This window comes from Aquarana catesbeiana, linkage group LG01 (genome assembly GCF_042186555.1).
Source record: "Aquarana catesbeiana isolate 2022-GZ linkage group LG01, ASM4218655v1, whole genome shotgun sequence".
Classification (NCBI taxonomy): domain Eukaryota; kingdom Metazoa; phylum Chordata; class Amphibia; order Anura; family Ranidae; genus Aquarana; species Aquarana catesbeiana.
The window spans coordinates 682,630,196-682,644,502 of NC_133324.1; the positions used below are offsets into that span (position 1 = coordinate 682,630,196).

The following is a 14,307-nucleotide window of genomic DNA, read 5'->3' on the forward strand; positions in this document are numbered from 1 at the left end:
TGTAACTGCATTCTGATAGTCACACACTGTGTGGGATCATGTTACATTCCAGTTATATTTCTTATTACTTCTGATTCATATAGCCTTAGAATATATAAGTGAAATAAGGAAATTCTTGTTCAGTTATATATTATCAGGTAATAACAATAGATTTATTACTTTTTAGGACAAATATGTTCAATAATCCAGAAGTAATGGAAGCTTTTTTTCTTTCTTTTCTTAAAACAAATATATTATTACCTAACTAGTTCCTAGAATTATGTTTTTGTTTATTCTAATCTGAAGCAATACAACCTCAATTTTATGAGTTAACATATCTAAACAGTTACATATGAATAAAATATGTAATTGTTTACTCTAAAAGGGTTAAAATCCCAAAATAATTCAAACTATCTTCATCAATACCAAAGTTATTAACAGTACCTTTCTAACTGAATTATTTAGCCTAGGGCAAGACTAACCATATACAACCACCCTGGAATAAATAATTTCAACAAAAACTATATTCTGCACTCCAATTAATGAAACATCATTTTGATGTCTTTTGACATAGCACTTCTCTCCTGTAAGCGGAAGATCCGTGTACCCCCATTAGCCCTCCTCATTCTCCCAACCATATTATGTGGGAGTGTGACGAAGGCACTTATTCCCCTGAGAGAGATATTTATTCTCTTTCACGGGTAAATTGTGATTACTTGCAAAAAATAATTTATACAATGTATCATCTAATCTCATATGTTTTTTGTTTACTCTTTACTCCAGAATTCACTGGTTTCTTTTCTATCTATTCATCTCTTCAGTCCACACAGGTTGATCTGCGCAGTCAGCTCTGCATAACAAAAAGTAAGTCAAAACTATTTGATCTATTGCCATGGCACCACTGAATATACTTTCCCTGAATGTTCAGGGAATAAATGTCCCTCAAAAAAGGACCAAAGCCTTCCGTACTTTCCATAACAAGAAGGCTCACATAGTATGCCTCCAAGAAACACACTTCACCAAAGATTCTACTCCAAAATATATTTCTCCTTTTTATCAACAAATTTACACGGCTTCTGCCTGTACCAAGCAAAGGGGAACTCTAATTGCATTTCACCGATCCACACCATTCACCTTATCATCAGAAATTAAAGACCCAGAAGGTAGATACCTGATACTCATGGGTTATATAATGGATACAGCAATCACAGTGATTTCCTACTACGCTCCTAACAAACAACCTACACCATTCCTCTCACATATATTACAAGTGATTAATACACACAAAATAGGAACAGTGATAATGTGTGGGGATTCGAACCAGGTCCTCCTCCCATTTCTAGATAAATCACCTTTTACACCATCCAAAATAACCTCTAGATTACCTTTTTCTCAACTTCTTTCCAAATACAATCTGGTAGATTCGTGGAGAGAAAGTAACCCAATGAAAAAGAAATTCACTTATTTCTCGCACCCTCATCAAACCTTCACCAGAATAGATCATATTTTTCTAACAATAGGAATGATACCAGAAATTATTGCATCAGATATAATTCCGATTCCGTGGTCTGACCATAATGCAGTATACACTACTATAGCCTCAGCCATACCAAAAGCGCATGACCCAACGTGGTACTTACCGGACATAATGCTCAAACACCCACTACATCAGATGGCCATTGAACAAGCTTTAAAGGAATACATATCAATTAATAATACAACAGACATCTCCCCAATAACACTGTGGGAAGCTCATAAGCCTGTCTTGCGTGGTACAATACAAAGACAAATGGCACTATTTAAACGGGAACGCAAAAATCTAGCAAAAAAACTAGAACTCAATTTTAATGCAGCCTACATATCATTTCAAGATAATCCATCTCAGAGTACAAAATCTCATCTGGAAAAATCTAGATTGGAATACGATCTATTTCTCACTGAGTCAGTTGATAAATCCCTCAAACGCTCCAAACACAATTTCTACATGAATACAAACAAACCAGGTACATATTTGGCTCGGGCATTAAATTCAACTAACAAATCTTTCAAACCAATACGCTTGAAATTATCAAAAAATGTTTACACTTGTAATCCAGTTAAAATAGTCCATAAATTTCACTCACATCTCGCAACTTTATACAAGACAAACAATGAATTTAATCCTACAGAGGCTGAATCCTTCTTCTCAAAAATAACCTTACCTGAGTTATCTCAGAATCAAAAAAGCAGTTTGGATGAGCCTATAACTATAGATGAAGTTGCTAACGCCATAAAAGACCTAAAACTTAACAAAAGACCAGGCCCAGACGGCTACTCGGCTTTATACTATAAAACATTCTCAGAAATACTCTCTCCCATTCTCACTGAAACTTTTAACAAACTTCTAGATGGACATTCTTTTCGGCAAGAAACACTAATGGCAATTGTTTGTATGATCCCAAAACCCCTTTCTGATGATACTTCCTGTGTGAATTATCGGCCTATCTCTCTGTTAAACCTCGATATTAAATTATTAGCAAAAATAATAGCAAAACGCCTCAATAGCATTATAGGAAAATTAATACATAGAGATCAAGTAGGCTTCATGCCAAATAGACAGGCAGGCGATAATATACGCAGGGCAGTGTTATTGGCACATATTGCTAAAAAACGGAAAATCCCTTTATGTTTTCTATCTCTCGATATTAAGAGGGCATTTGACACAGTATCCTGGCAATATATGCAATATTCATTACAAAAATGGGGTTTTGGACCCCACTTTTTAACATGGATCAAAGCATTATATAATAAACCCAAAGCCTATATAAAATATGCTGGATACAAATCTGAAGCCTTTAATATCGAAAGAGGTACCCGACAGGGTTGCCCATTATCTCCCTTATTATTTGCCCTTATACTCGAACCCATGGCCCAATACATCAGAACAAACCAAACTATAACTGGCATTGAAGTAGGAGGTATTACACACAAATTATGTATATTTGCAGACGATATATTACTTTTTCTATCATCACCACAGGTCTCTGGTCCTAACTTAATACCAGCTCTTGATGGATTTGCAGCCCTATCCGGCCTTATGATTAATCCTAAGAAATGCCTAGTGCTTAATATTTCACTCACAAACACGGAATTGATCCCGGCTAGGGCTGCACTCCCATTCACATGGGCAGAAAAATCAATCCCATATCTTGGAATTCATTTAACAGCATCTCATTCTGACTTATTCTCAACCAATTATCCTCCTGTATTAAGACAGATCACAAATCTAATAAAACAATGGTCGCAACTTCCTTTATCCTGGATAGGGAAGATTAATGCAATCAAAATGACTATTCTACCCAAATTGCTTTATCTATTCAGAGTCCTCCCTATTCCAATTCCTTCCTATTTTTTGAGAATAGTACAAAAAAGAGCAACTTCGTTTATATGGGGCTCTTCTAAACCACGTATACCTATACACACACTACATCTTCCCAAAAATAAAGGAGGCCTGGGATACCCTAATTTTACTAACTACTACAGAGCAGCACATTTGGCCAGTCTGTCCAAATACCATGCAAAACAGGAAATCCCATTATGGGTATTTATAGAGGCTTCAGAAAATGACCCTCTATTAATATCAAATTTATTATGGCTTGATCCTAAAGACCGCTTTAAAATTCATAATCCCATAACTAAACACTTCTTATCTCTCTGGGATAAACTAAAAACCAAATATCAGTTACAATCTCCACACAATCCTCTCCTCTCTTTTATCAGAAATCCGGCCTTTTATCCGGCATGGATCTACCCAAACTCTTTTAAAGCTTGGACAACATCAGGCATTCAGACACTAAATGACTTCATAGCATCTAAATCATTCCTTTCATTCCCATCGCTTAGAGAAAAATATGATCTTCCAAACTCTGAGATATTTAGATATCTCCAAATCAAAAATTTCTATACACCATTCCTAAAGGGGGATACACCATTATCCCAATTATCCATTTTTGAATCAATCTGTACAAAAGATCCATTTGCTAAAGGTACAATTTCATCACTTTATAATCAATTATATGGAGTAGCAAATCTTAATAGACCCTCTTACGTTCAGAGGTGGGAGGAGGACCTGGGACGAACTTTAGAAGACACGGACTGGTCTAACATATGGCTCACATCTAAGTCATCTTCACCCAACATCTTAGCACTGGAGACAAATTATAAAGTCCTAACTCGCTGGTACCTTGTACCCGCTAGAGTGGCAAAATATTCACCTAATACCTCAGCTCTTTGTTTTCGAGGATGCCCAGAAATAGGCACATATTTACACATATGGTGCACGTGCCCAGTAATCCAAACCTTCTGGAAGGAAGTCTTCGTGATTGCATCTAAAATATTTTAAAAAATAATACAACCAGATCCATATTTAACTTTACTTAATCTAAAACCGGAATGGTTAACACTCTCTCAATTCAAACTTATGATCCAACTAATAACGGCTGCAAAACAAACAGTGGCCAAGGCATGGAAATCTCCTACATTGGTACTAGCAGAAACAATTCACAGAATGAATAATACAATGTCCCATGCTAAGATGATAGCCATCGATCAAAATCAAATTCCAAAATTTGAAAAACTTTGGCATCCTTGGATAAAACAACAGTTCCTGTCAAACTTCAATGACTCTGTCCTGTTGCCATGGTAACAGATTAAATGACTTACAGAGACACCCATTCTAAGGCTTCAAAGAGAACTAAAAAGAATAATAAACTGACGAGCGGGACAACCTTGTGGACCATACCTCTACCTTTCAACCCTTTTTCTTCTTTCTCTTTCCTTTTCTCCACCTTACGATTAAAGCTCATTATCAGAATTTATTTGACCTATATACACTTTACTTGTAAACAATATGTATAATAGGTATAAATCATTTAAATACCTACAAAAGTAACTAAGGAAATGATATATATATCTTTAATTTAGGTTTACGTGAACCCAATGTTTAATATTTGAAATTTTCATGATATTTACCTATATAAACCCTACTGTAAAACAATGAGCTTACTTTATAGATCCTTGTAAACTTACTTTATGTATCTTTATAACATTGTATACTCAATGAACTTCTTTTGACAAGGAAAATAAAAAATCTACCCTTTATTTATTTGAAAAATATAATAAACTTTTATATTAAATCAACATTTGGGATTGCTAAATGTCTGATAAGAAACAACTGTTTAATTCAGACATTGAGCCACCGACAACTGTGTGCCTGTGCAGCCTAATGTGGCTGATCACAGGCACTTCCTAGTACCACTGTTTGTGTCTGTTCTAAAAAGTCTGCGCAGCCCCTCCCCGAACCAGTTATCTTAGTCTAGCCCTGCCCAGCCCCACCCCATCCATGACATCACATGCTTTCCTATTCATAAGCGAGCTCCAGCCTTAGGCCGGCCATACACAGTTCGAATCTCGAACCATTAATGGGCAGGTTGAGTGTACCAAGTTGATCAACTTGGGTACAACCAGCCTGCCGGAATAACTTGCGATTATCACAAGTGGCTGCTATAGCCACAAGCAATAATCACTGGCTTCCCCAGGCCGCTCCCGCCCCCCTGCCGGGAGAACACAATTGCTCGGCATGAGGGGTTCCCCTGTCAGCACTGTCTGTGTTGATGGGGGAATAGTACAAATTTCTTTCCTGCAGCCTGTGGTTGCAGAAAAGAATTTTGCACTGTCTATGGCATGGGTGCTCAACCTGTAGTCCTCCAGCTGTTGCAGAACACAGAAAGTCCCATCATGTCTCTCTGTTTGGGAGTCATGCTTGTAACTGTCAGCCTTGCAATGCATCATGGGACTTGTAGTTCTGCAACAGCTGGAGGGCCACAGGTTGAGCACCCATGGTCTATGGCCTGCCTTAGAGCTTGTGAGCTAGGGCATGTCACACCCTCACTAGGCCAACTCACCTGCTGCCCTTAGAATCAGAATGGAGGGGGATTAGGATCATGTGACAGGCAGTGAACAGCACAAAAGTTAGAAGAACAGCAATTTTTGCATTTTGGAACATATGGCTGGATTTTGGTAACATTAATGATTGAGAGGGGGTGGGTGTATTTAGGCAAAAGCACTATCTTTCACTTCAACTTACTGACCAGGAACAAGCATGCAGATTAGAAAGTTAAAGTGAAGTTAAAAATCCTGGCCTGTATAGATGTTCTAGGCCAGTTCCTCCAAAATAAGTTATTAGTATGTCAATCAGGCAACTGGCATTTTTTTGAGCAAATGTCAGCTCTGTAGCCCCTATATTCTCTCAGTACAAGGCTCATTCTGCAAATGACTCATGTCTACCTAACATGAATGTCCTAGTACAGTAACATTCCTATACTTCCCCTATGCTTGGTGACCATGCTTAGGTAATTTTTATAGGACTGCAGCAGTTCCTTTTTTTCTAGATAATTGGCTCTGAAAAACAACCTCAATTGGGCCAATTTACAAGAGAAGTTGAGAATTTTTACATTGTGAATGTTCAGTCCAGTTACTGAACCATATGCAGGTAAAATAAGTAAACAGGAATTTGCTTTTTACAGGACTGGATAATTGAAGTGACTGTTCACACAGCTCCTTTAGTAAAACAGCCTCCATATCTACAATTCATTCTTCAAATAATCTGTACATAATAACGAAGGGCTAAGGCCTGATAGCCTCCTACACAAAGACATCAGTGAGGCCAGTGAAAGGCAAAAAAACTTCAAAGTCACCTTTAATAGTGATAAAATATCATAATTCCCTGATATTCTGATATGACAAGCTCTTGTCTAAATATCCGATATTTGAATACATGTGCCTAACTGTAACAAATGCACAGGGAATATTATTGGAAGAATTGAAGTGTATTTTATACCAATAGAGTACCTAAATGATTGGAGGAAACATATTCAGACATACAGTAAATACATACAAACAGCATTCTTGTGATAAACACACACAAGTATTTCCCTTTAGGTCATCATTCATATATCCGTTTCCAGGGAGAGGCCCGATTTGTCTTTGGATGTTAAAAAATTAAGCACTTATGAAATAAAGGACTGTAATTGTGACTGTAGTCACATCATGTCTTGTGCAGCACATTACTCCACAGTAAGCAACAGTTGGACGCAGTGTGTTTGCTGACATGTTGAGGGATGCATCATGGAAGGCATCTTGGAGCAATTATGTAAGGAGCTGGCGGATCTCTTTATGAACAAGGCAGAGGAAATCCATATATGAAGCTCCTCCAAGTAGGCCTTTATCTTCTACTAGCAGCTGTCTGAAAGCCATCTCTGCCTTTTCCTTCTGCTTCACCAAGACAAGCTGAAATGTGTCAAATAAAAAGAGCTATGTTAATATCCATGGACTGCATTAGTTGAGAGAACTTCACACATGAAAATAATCATCTTACAAATACCCATTAAAACGATATATTTCACTTAAGGGTCACTAGAAATTTCCATAATAATATGGCAACTTCACACATCATGAAATTCATTAAAATGTGCCAATAGATCAAATGAAGATTAGATAGAACTGTGAGTGTGAACATAAAATGTAGGTCAAAGAATTCAAATGGCCAAAAGTCTGTCTGTTTTCATAGTGGTTAATTCTTAATTGATTACAGTGTTTGTTTAATGCTATATGTGGTACAAAAATGTGAAACTGCTTTAATAGTGCTTAAAGCAAACTCAGTCTTTTCCCATGTAGGGCAAAATAACAGGTTCAGTTTAAAGCTCAGTACCCCAACAGCACATACCTCCTTCATTTGCTTCCCCGCCCAGGCATAACCCCTTCCAGCTCAGCTAAGCCTCGGTTTTTAGCTCATTTTCTTAGGTGATGGATGTGCCTACTATGTCTCTTTGAAGATCTCCTTTCATGGGCTTTAGTCTTGCACTTTCTGGCCTATTACTAACACTCCAGATGGGGCAGTGGAAGGATTGGTTCTTACAGCCAAAAGGCTAAGAGGGAATGTACATGGACCAAGTGTGCAAGTGCAGGGATGACCTGTCATGCTTCCAGTAGGGGCTGGACCATGTGGGCAGCAATTTCCAGGTTACAGTGTACCAAGTGACTGTGCCAGCAAGGTGCTCTCCAGGTCCATGACAGTGATCCTCAGGGGGAAGTGTCAACTCCCTGAAGACTCAAAGGGGCAAACCCACCACAATGGGTGATAACTGGACTGGTGAGTGCCTCTGGACTATGTGGAGAAGGTGGCAACATTCCCCTACAATGTACCCTTGTGTATTGGGCTGCTAATCTGTTTTCTCTCGAATGGAGAGAATGGGGGTACCCCACTACAAAGCTGCCTCCAAGACCCTTTGCCCAAAACTGGCATCTGCATAGGCATAAACATCTACCTGGTAAAGGTTAGTAAATGTGTGAGAAGACCAGGTAGCAAAATAAGCTTGAGTCTGAATAGTCCAGAAGTACTGATACTCCTGGTGGAATGGGCCATTGGAACAGCTCAAACAACATCCATAGAGTGAAGACCCTTCTCCTTAGGGTGCTTAGACTAAAGACAAAAAGATGGCAACACAATACAGTAGGGAAGCAAAAGGACCTTTTCCTCAACACCATCTTTTCCTGGTGAATAACCATAAAGGCTCCCTTGCAGAAAAGCACAACCAACTCTGAGAACCTTCAAGCAGAGTTAATGGCAACTAAAGACAACATTGCATGAAAGAAGCAACAAGGGGATCTCAGAGAGGTCCAAAGGAGTAATCTGCAAGACAAGACCAAGTTAAGGTCAGGTGGAGATAATGGGAGCTGCAGAGGCAAAACAATCCATGTGACACCCTGTACAAAGGCTTTTAACCAAGGACTGATATGAGACAGGTCTCTGAAACAGAACTGCCAAGGCTGATATTTGTCCCTTGATAGTACTTAGGCCAGAGACATCTCCACACCAGTCTGGAGAAAGGCCAAAATGTGCCCTATGGAATACTGTCAGGGATGAAACTTATGAGCCTCACAAGTGAAAAGGGCTATCCATGTAACGTTGTACACCTTCCAGGAGGTTGCCTTTCTTGTCTTGAGAAAGGAGGGGATTACAGAATTATAAACACCCCTATCCCTCAGGTCTTGAGCTTCAACAGAAATGCCATCAAAGCCAGGGGCCATAAAGCAGGATGGAAGCTTGGACCTTACAACAGAAAATCTGGCTAATCCAGAAGACCCCACGGTTTGATTTTTGATGTCTGTATACAATGTTCTTGGCCAAGCTGGTGCGATCAGAAACACTGGAATGCCCTCCACTTTTATCTTGCGCAACAGGCAAGAAAGCAAACGGAAGGCATAGATCGGGAAATTTGATCACAAGGAGTCACAATGACATCGACTGCAATTGTCTAAGGGTCTGTGGTCCAGGACACAAACCTGCCCAGTTTGTTGTTAAAACTGGATGCCAAGAGATCCACATCTGTTTTCCCCCATGGCAGACAAATCTCCACAAAAACTTCCAGGGGAAGGGCCAACTCCCTTGGACTTAAGTGCTAATGTCTGAGAAAGTGCGCCTGCCAATTTTCCATGCCTGGAATGTGCATAGTGGAGAGGGCTGGAACACAAGGTCTCTTTTTTCCTCAACTTGGAGATTTCTTCTCCCTCCTTGATGGTTGATGTATGTCACAACCCTGGTATTCTTCAACTGCATCCTACAGGGGAGACCCCAAAGGTAGACAGACCAGCGTAAAAGGGCCAGCTGAATGCCTGAAGTTCCAGGATGTTGATTGGCAACTACTCCTCTGAGAACCACGTTACCTGAACCAAGAGGTTCTCCAGAGCTCCCCACAAGCATGAAAGGCTGGCATCTGTCATCAAGACATTCCAGTTTATTGGAAGGAAGGATTTCCCAGCATCCAGCATCTGTGCTGATATCAACCATTCCAGAGTTGAACTGGTCTTCAGATAGTCAGAAGTCCTTGGATCTGCCAGTGTACCTAACACTTGTGTGCAGATCCAAGTAATCACAAGAGGATATGGAGCTAAAGAACTCTGTGAAACTGGGCATATGGGTCCGTGTTTATGGCGGCTACCAGCGTCCCCAGCAGGTCAAATCGAGGCACTTTCCAACAACTTCAGGGACTCCACCTGGTATTTTTCCTGCAGAAGCAGTATCTTTGCCTGTACCATGTTAAGGACTATGACCAAGTACTCCAGACTTTTTGTGGGAACCAAGGCCAACTTCTGAAGGTTCAGCACCCAACTAAACTTTTCCAGGACTTGTACTGTCAGCTGAACATTTTATGTCAGCTTTTGAGCCAACTGCTCCCTGAGAAGCAGGCCATCCAGGCACCCCACAATGGGGATACCTCAGATCCTTGACAACCCCAGAACTGGAGCCATCTTGATGAACACTCTGGAGGCTATGGAAAGGTCAAAAGAAATGCCACAAACTGATAGTGGAAATCCTACACTGCAAGTTGCAGAAATAGTTGGTGAGGCAGAAAAATCATAATGTGTAGGAAAGCATCCTTGATATCCACTGACACCAGAAAGTCCTCCTGACAAAGCGAAGCATTCATCTTTTGAGTGGATTCCATTCTGAATTTCTGTACTTTCAGGAACTTGTTAAGGCACCTGAGGTCTAGAGTAGGCTGGAAGTTTCTGATTAGTATCCATTCACCTAAAAGTGTCATCATAACCCAAGTAGTCATGATTATGAAGTCCTCTGTGTCCTGTGATATACAATTACAGTATTTCACAAAAGTGAGTACACCCCTCACATTTTTGTAAATATTTTATTCTATCTTTTCATGTGACAACACTGAAGAAATTACACTTTGCTACAATGTAAAGTAGTGAGTGTACAGTTTGTATAACAGTGTAAATTTGCTGTGCATAACTCCACACAGCCATTAATGTCTAAACCGCTAGCAAGAAAAGTGAGTACACCCCTAAGTGAAAATGTCCAAATTGGGCCCAAAGTGTCAATATTGTGTGGCCACCATTATTTTCCAGCACTGCCGTAACCCTCTTGGGCATGGAGTTCACCAGAGCTTCACAGGTTGCCACTGGAGTCCTCTTCCACTCCTCCATGATGACATCACAGAGCTGGTGGATGTTAGAGACCTTGCGTTCCTCCACCTTCCATTTGAGGAAATGGTCAATAGGGTTTAGGTCTGGAGACATGCTTGGCCAGTGCATCACCTTTATCCTCAGCTTCTTTAGCAAGGCAGTGGTCGTCTTGGAGGTGTGTTTGGGGTCATTATGTTGGAATACTGCCCTGCGGCTCAGTCTACAAAAGGAGGGGATCATGCTCTGTTTCAATATGTCACAGTACATGTTGGCATACATGGTTCCCTCAATGAACTGTAGCTCTCCAGTGCCGACAGCACTCATGCAGCCCCAGACCATGACACTCCCACCACCATGCTCGACTGCAGGCAAGACACACTTGTCTTTGTACTCCTCACCTAGTTGCTGCCACACACACTTGACACCATCTGAACCAAATAAGTTTATCTTGGTCTCATCAGACCACAGGACATGGTTCCAGTAATCCATGTCCTTAGTCTGCTTGTCTTCAGTAAACTGTTTGTAGGCTTTCTTGTGCATCATCTTTAGAAGAGGCTTCCTTCTGGGACGACAGCCATGCAGACCAATTTGATGCGGTGTGCGGCGTATGGTCTGAGCACTGACAGGCTGATCCCCCCACCCCTTCAACCTCTGCAGCAATGCATGGCAGCACTCATATGTCTATTTCCCAAAGACAACCTCTGGATATGATGCTGAGCACATGCACTCAACTTCTTTGGTCGACCATGGCAGGCCTGTTCTGAGTGGAACCTGTCCTGTTAAACCGCTGTATGGTCTTGGCAACCATGCTGCAGCTCAGTTTTAGGGTCTTGGCAATCTTATAGCCTAGGCCATCTTTATGTATAGCAACAATTCTTTTTTCAGATCCTCAGAGAGTTCTTTGCCATGAGGTGCCATGTTAAACTTCCAGTGACCAGTATGATAGCGTGAGAGCGATAACACCAAATTTAACATGCCTGCTCCCCATTCACACCTGAGACCTTGTCACACTAACGAGTCACATGACACCGGGGAGGGAAAATGGCTAATTGGGCCATATTTGGGCATTTTCACTTAGGGGTGTACTCACTTTTGTTGCCAGCGGTTTAGACATTAATGTCTATGTGTTGAGTTATTTTGAGAGGACAGCAAATTTACATTGTTATACAAGCTGTACACTCACTACTTTACATTGTAGCAAAGTGTCATTTCTTCAGTGTTGTCACATGAAAATATTGAATAAAATCTTTACAAAAATGTGAGGGATGTACTCACTTTTGTGAGATACTGTAAGAAATACCTTTTAGTTCTGTAAATTGAGCAGCATGTGATTCACTCCATGTGACAGCACTGGGTTTTATTGCAGTTGACTTTATTGCAGGGAGACAAGCATCCCTGTGCAAGATTGGAGAATCTTCTAAAGCTTACATGGAGCTGTATTTCCTCGCTCCCAGTCACTATACAGAGTAGTGGGGGAGCAAATGGAAGGTATGTATTTTTAGCTTGGGAGAAATAAATTGTAGCTGTTAGCTTGATTTGTTTGAATAAGGCACAGGTTCACTTTAAAGTGGATCTAAAACCAACACTATAGATTCAAAACTCCCTCTTGATGCTGCCATCAAACCAATAGAAGTCTGATACCCCAAAAATGTACCCATATCCTGGAGTGAGTCCTGGATGGGATATACCAATATTCTGCCACCTCCACCTTTAAAAAACTACTGAGTATGGAATGCGGTGTAAGGCAGAAGTACTGATGCTCTGGGAAGCGGAGAGCTAGCATGGTCCCTAAGGAAAACTACATTTCAGGCTCTTACGCCAGCTGTGATCTAAATGTGGATGCTGTATAAAGTACATGTATCATTTTGTATCTGGTGGCATAGCACACAGGCACAGAGACCCTGTAGTTCATTGTCTTCACTCATAATCTCTATTTCAGAGACTGTTTATTTTATATGAACATGACTGATACAGGGGTCATACATTTCTCAACAATATAATCCAGAGACATTAACACTGCTGTGCTAAAAAATATACCTTCCTATCAGTTTTGGCAGCTGGCAGGCATTCTCCCAATAAGACTTTAATAAATAGGAAATACAGATCTTAATAAAAAAGAAATAAAGAAGGACATGAATTATCTAATATTCCCTAGTGTTATGTGATTGTCTGTTACAGTAAGGCTCACAGCACTTTTCTGCAAATTTCTTTTCTGAAAAAGATGCTGCTTGTTAACTGAAAATAAAACTGCTCGTACAGACACCACCATCTCTTCAGTCCAGTAATAGGCTCCTTTCATACAGCGTGTCTTGCTTAATGGCACTGGCCCAAAGTACTGCATCTACAAACAAGCAAAACATCCCAAAATGGCCACCTAAGCATGTGCTTGCAGACACTGTCCTGTCCATGCAGACTTTCCATCTTGTGAGGGTTTACAAAATGTAGACTACAGTGTGGTGGAACTAAGCAGCACCGCTACTTCTATCAGTTTCCTTGTCCTGGGGGTAGCTGGTGCCCATCATATGCTCCCCTTAAAGACTGGGCCCAAAGCTAGGTCTCCCGCCCCTCCTCCGCCCTTTTGCTTTCATATGCCCAGACATTGCTCCGAAGTTCCCACACTGTAATACATTTCATGCCATTCTCGAAGGCTGGCCATACAATATACAATTTTCTTGTATAATTTTCCTTTAGATTTAACATAACCATATAATATGAGGTCAAAACACTTTCAGTCTGTATGCAATCAGGCAGGCCCTTGCACTACATAGCTGAAGATAAAACTAAGGGAAATTGAATAAGAAAATTGTATAATGTATGGCCAGCTTTAATCTAAGTTGCAATTTTTCCTTTGGGTTTCTTAGTAACAATTTGGAAGAATGTCATACCTTCATTGAATGAGAACTTTTGCTCTGAATAAATTCCATAATTTCCCTTAATTTTTTGGAATGAGGACTGTCCAGTTGAGGAATAGATGTCTACAATTAAAAAACAATAATAATGTACAAAAACTTTAAACACACCATGCCAAATAAAAAATGCAAAACTTGATTTTATTAAATTTTTGGCATATTTAGAGATTTACAGCTTCTTTTACTCTAGCAATACCACAATGTTACTTCAATTTTCTGGTTTTAGTTTGTTCTTTGTTATGTTGTTATAATGATCACCTTCTCTATCTGTCCTGGTGAACACTCTTACTGGGACAAAAGGATTTGAGAAAAGCAAAATGTTACAGCTGTCACTAGAACAGATCAGAGGAAATCTTCAAATGGTGACGCCTGTTCCAGTTAAAACTGTTTAAAAGGAGAT

The 14,307-nt window shown here is 40.1% G+C and overlaps 1 protein-coding gene across 3 annotated transcripts in view; it reads right to left on the bottom strand.

Annotated features, from left to right (window-relative positions):
* Nucleotides 1-6,686: 6,686 nt before the first annotated feature.
* The window catches only part of SEC24D (SEC24 homolog D, COPII coat complex component), a 163,539-nt gene continuing 155,918 nt past the window's right edge, over nt 6,687-14,307 (bottom strand). For all 3 annotated transcript variants that reach the window (XM_073603216.1, XM_073603224.1, XM_073603209.1), the window contains exons 22-23: nt 13,884-13,973; nt 6,687-7,305 (exon numbers count right to left, since the gene is read on the bottom strand). In XM_073603216.1, the coding sequence (XP_073459317.1) occupies nt 7,165-7,305; nt 13,884-13,973 (231 nt within the window). In that variant the 3' untranslated portion in view covers nt 6,687-7,164. The remainder of the gene's footprint in view (nt 7,306-13,883; nt 13,974-14,307) is intronic.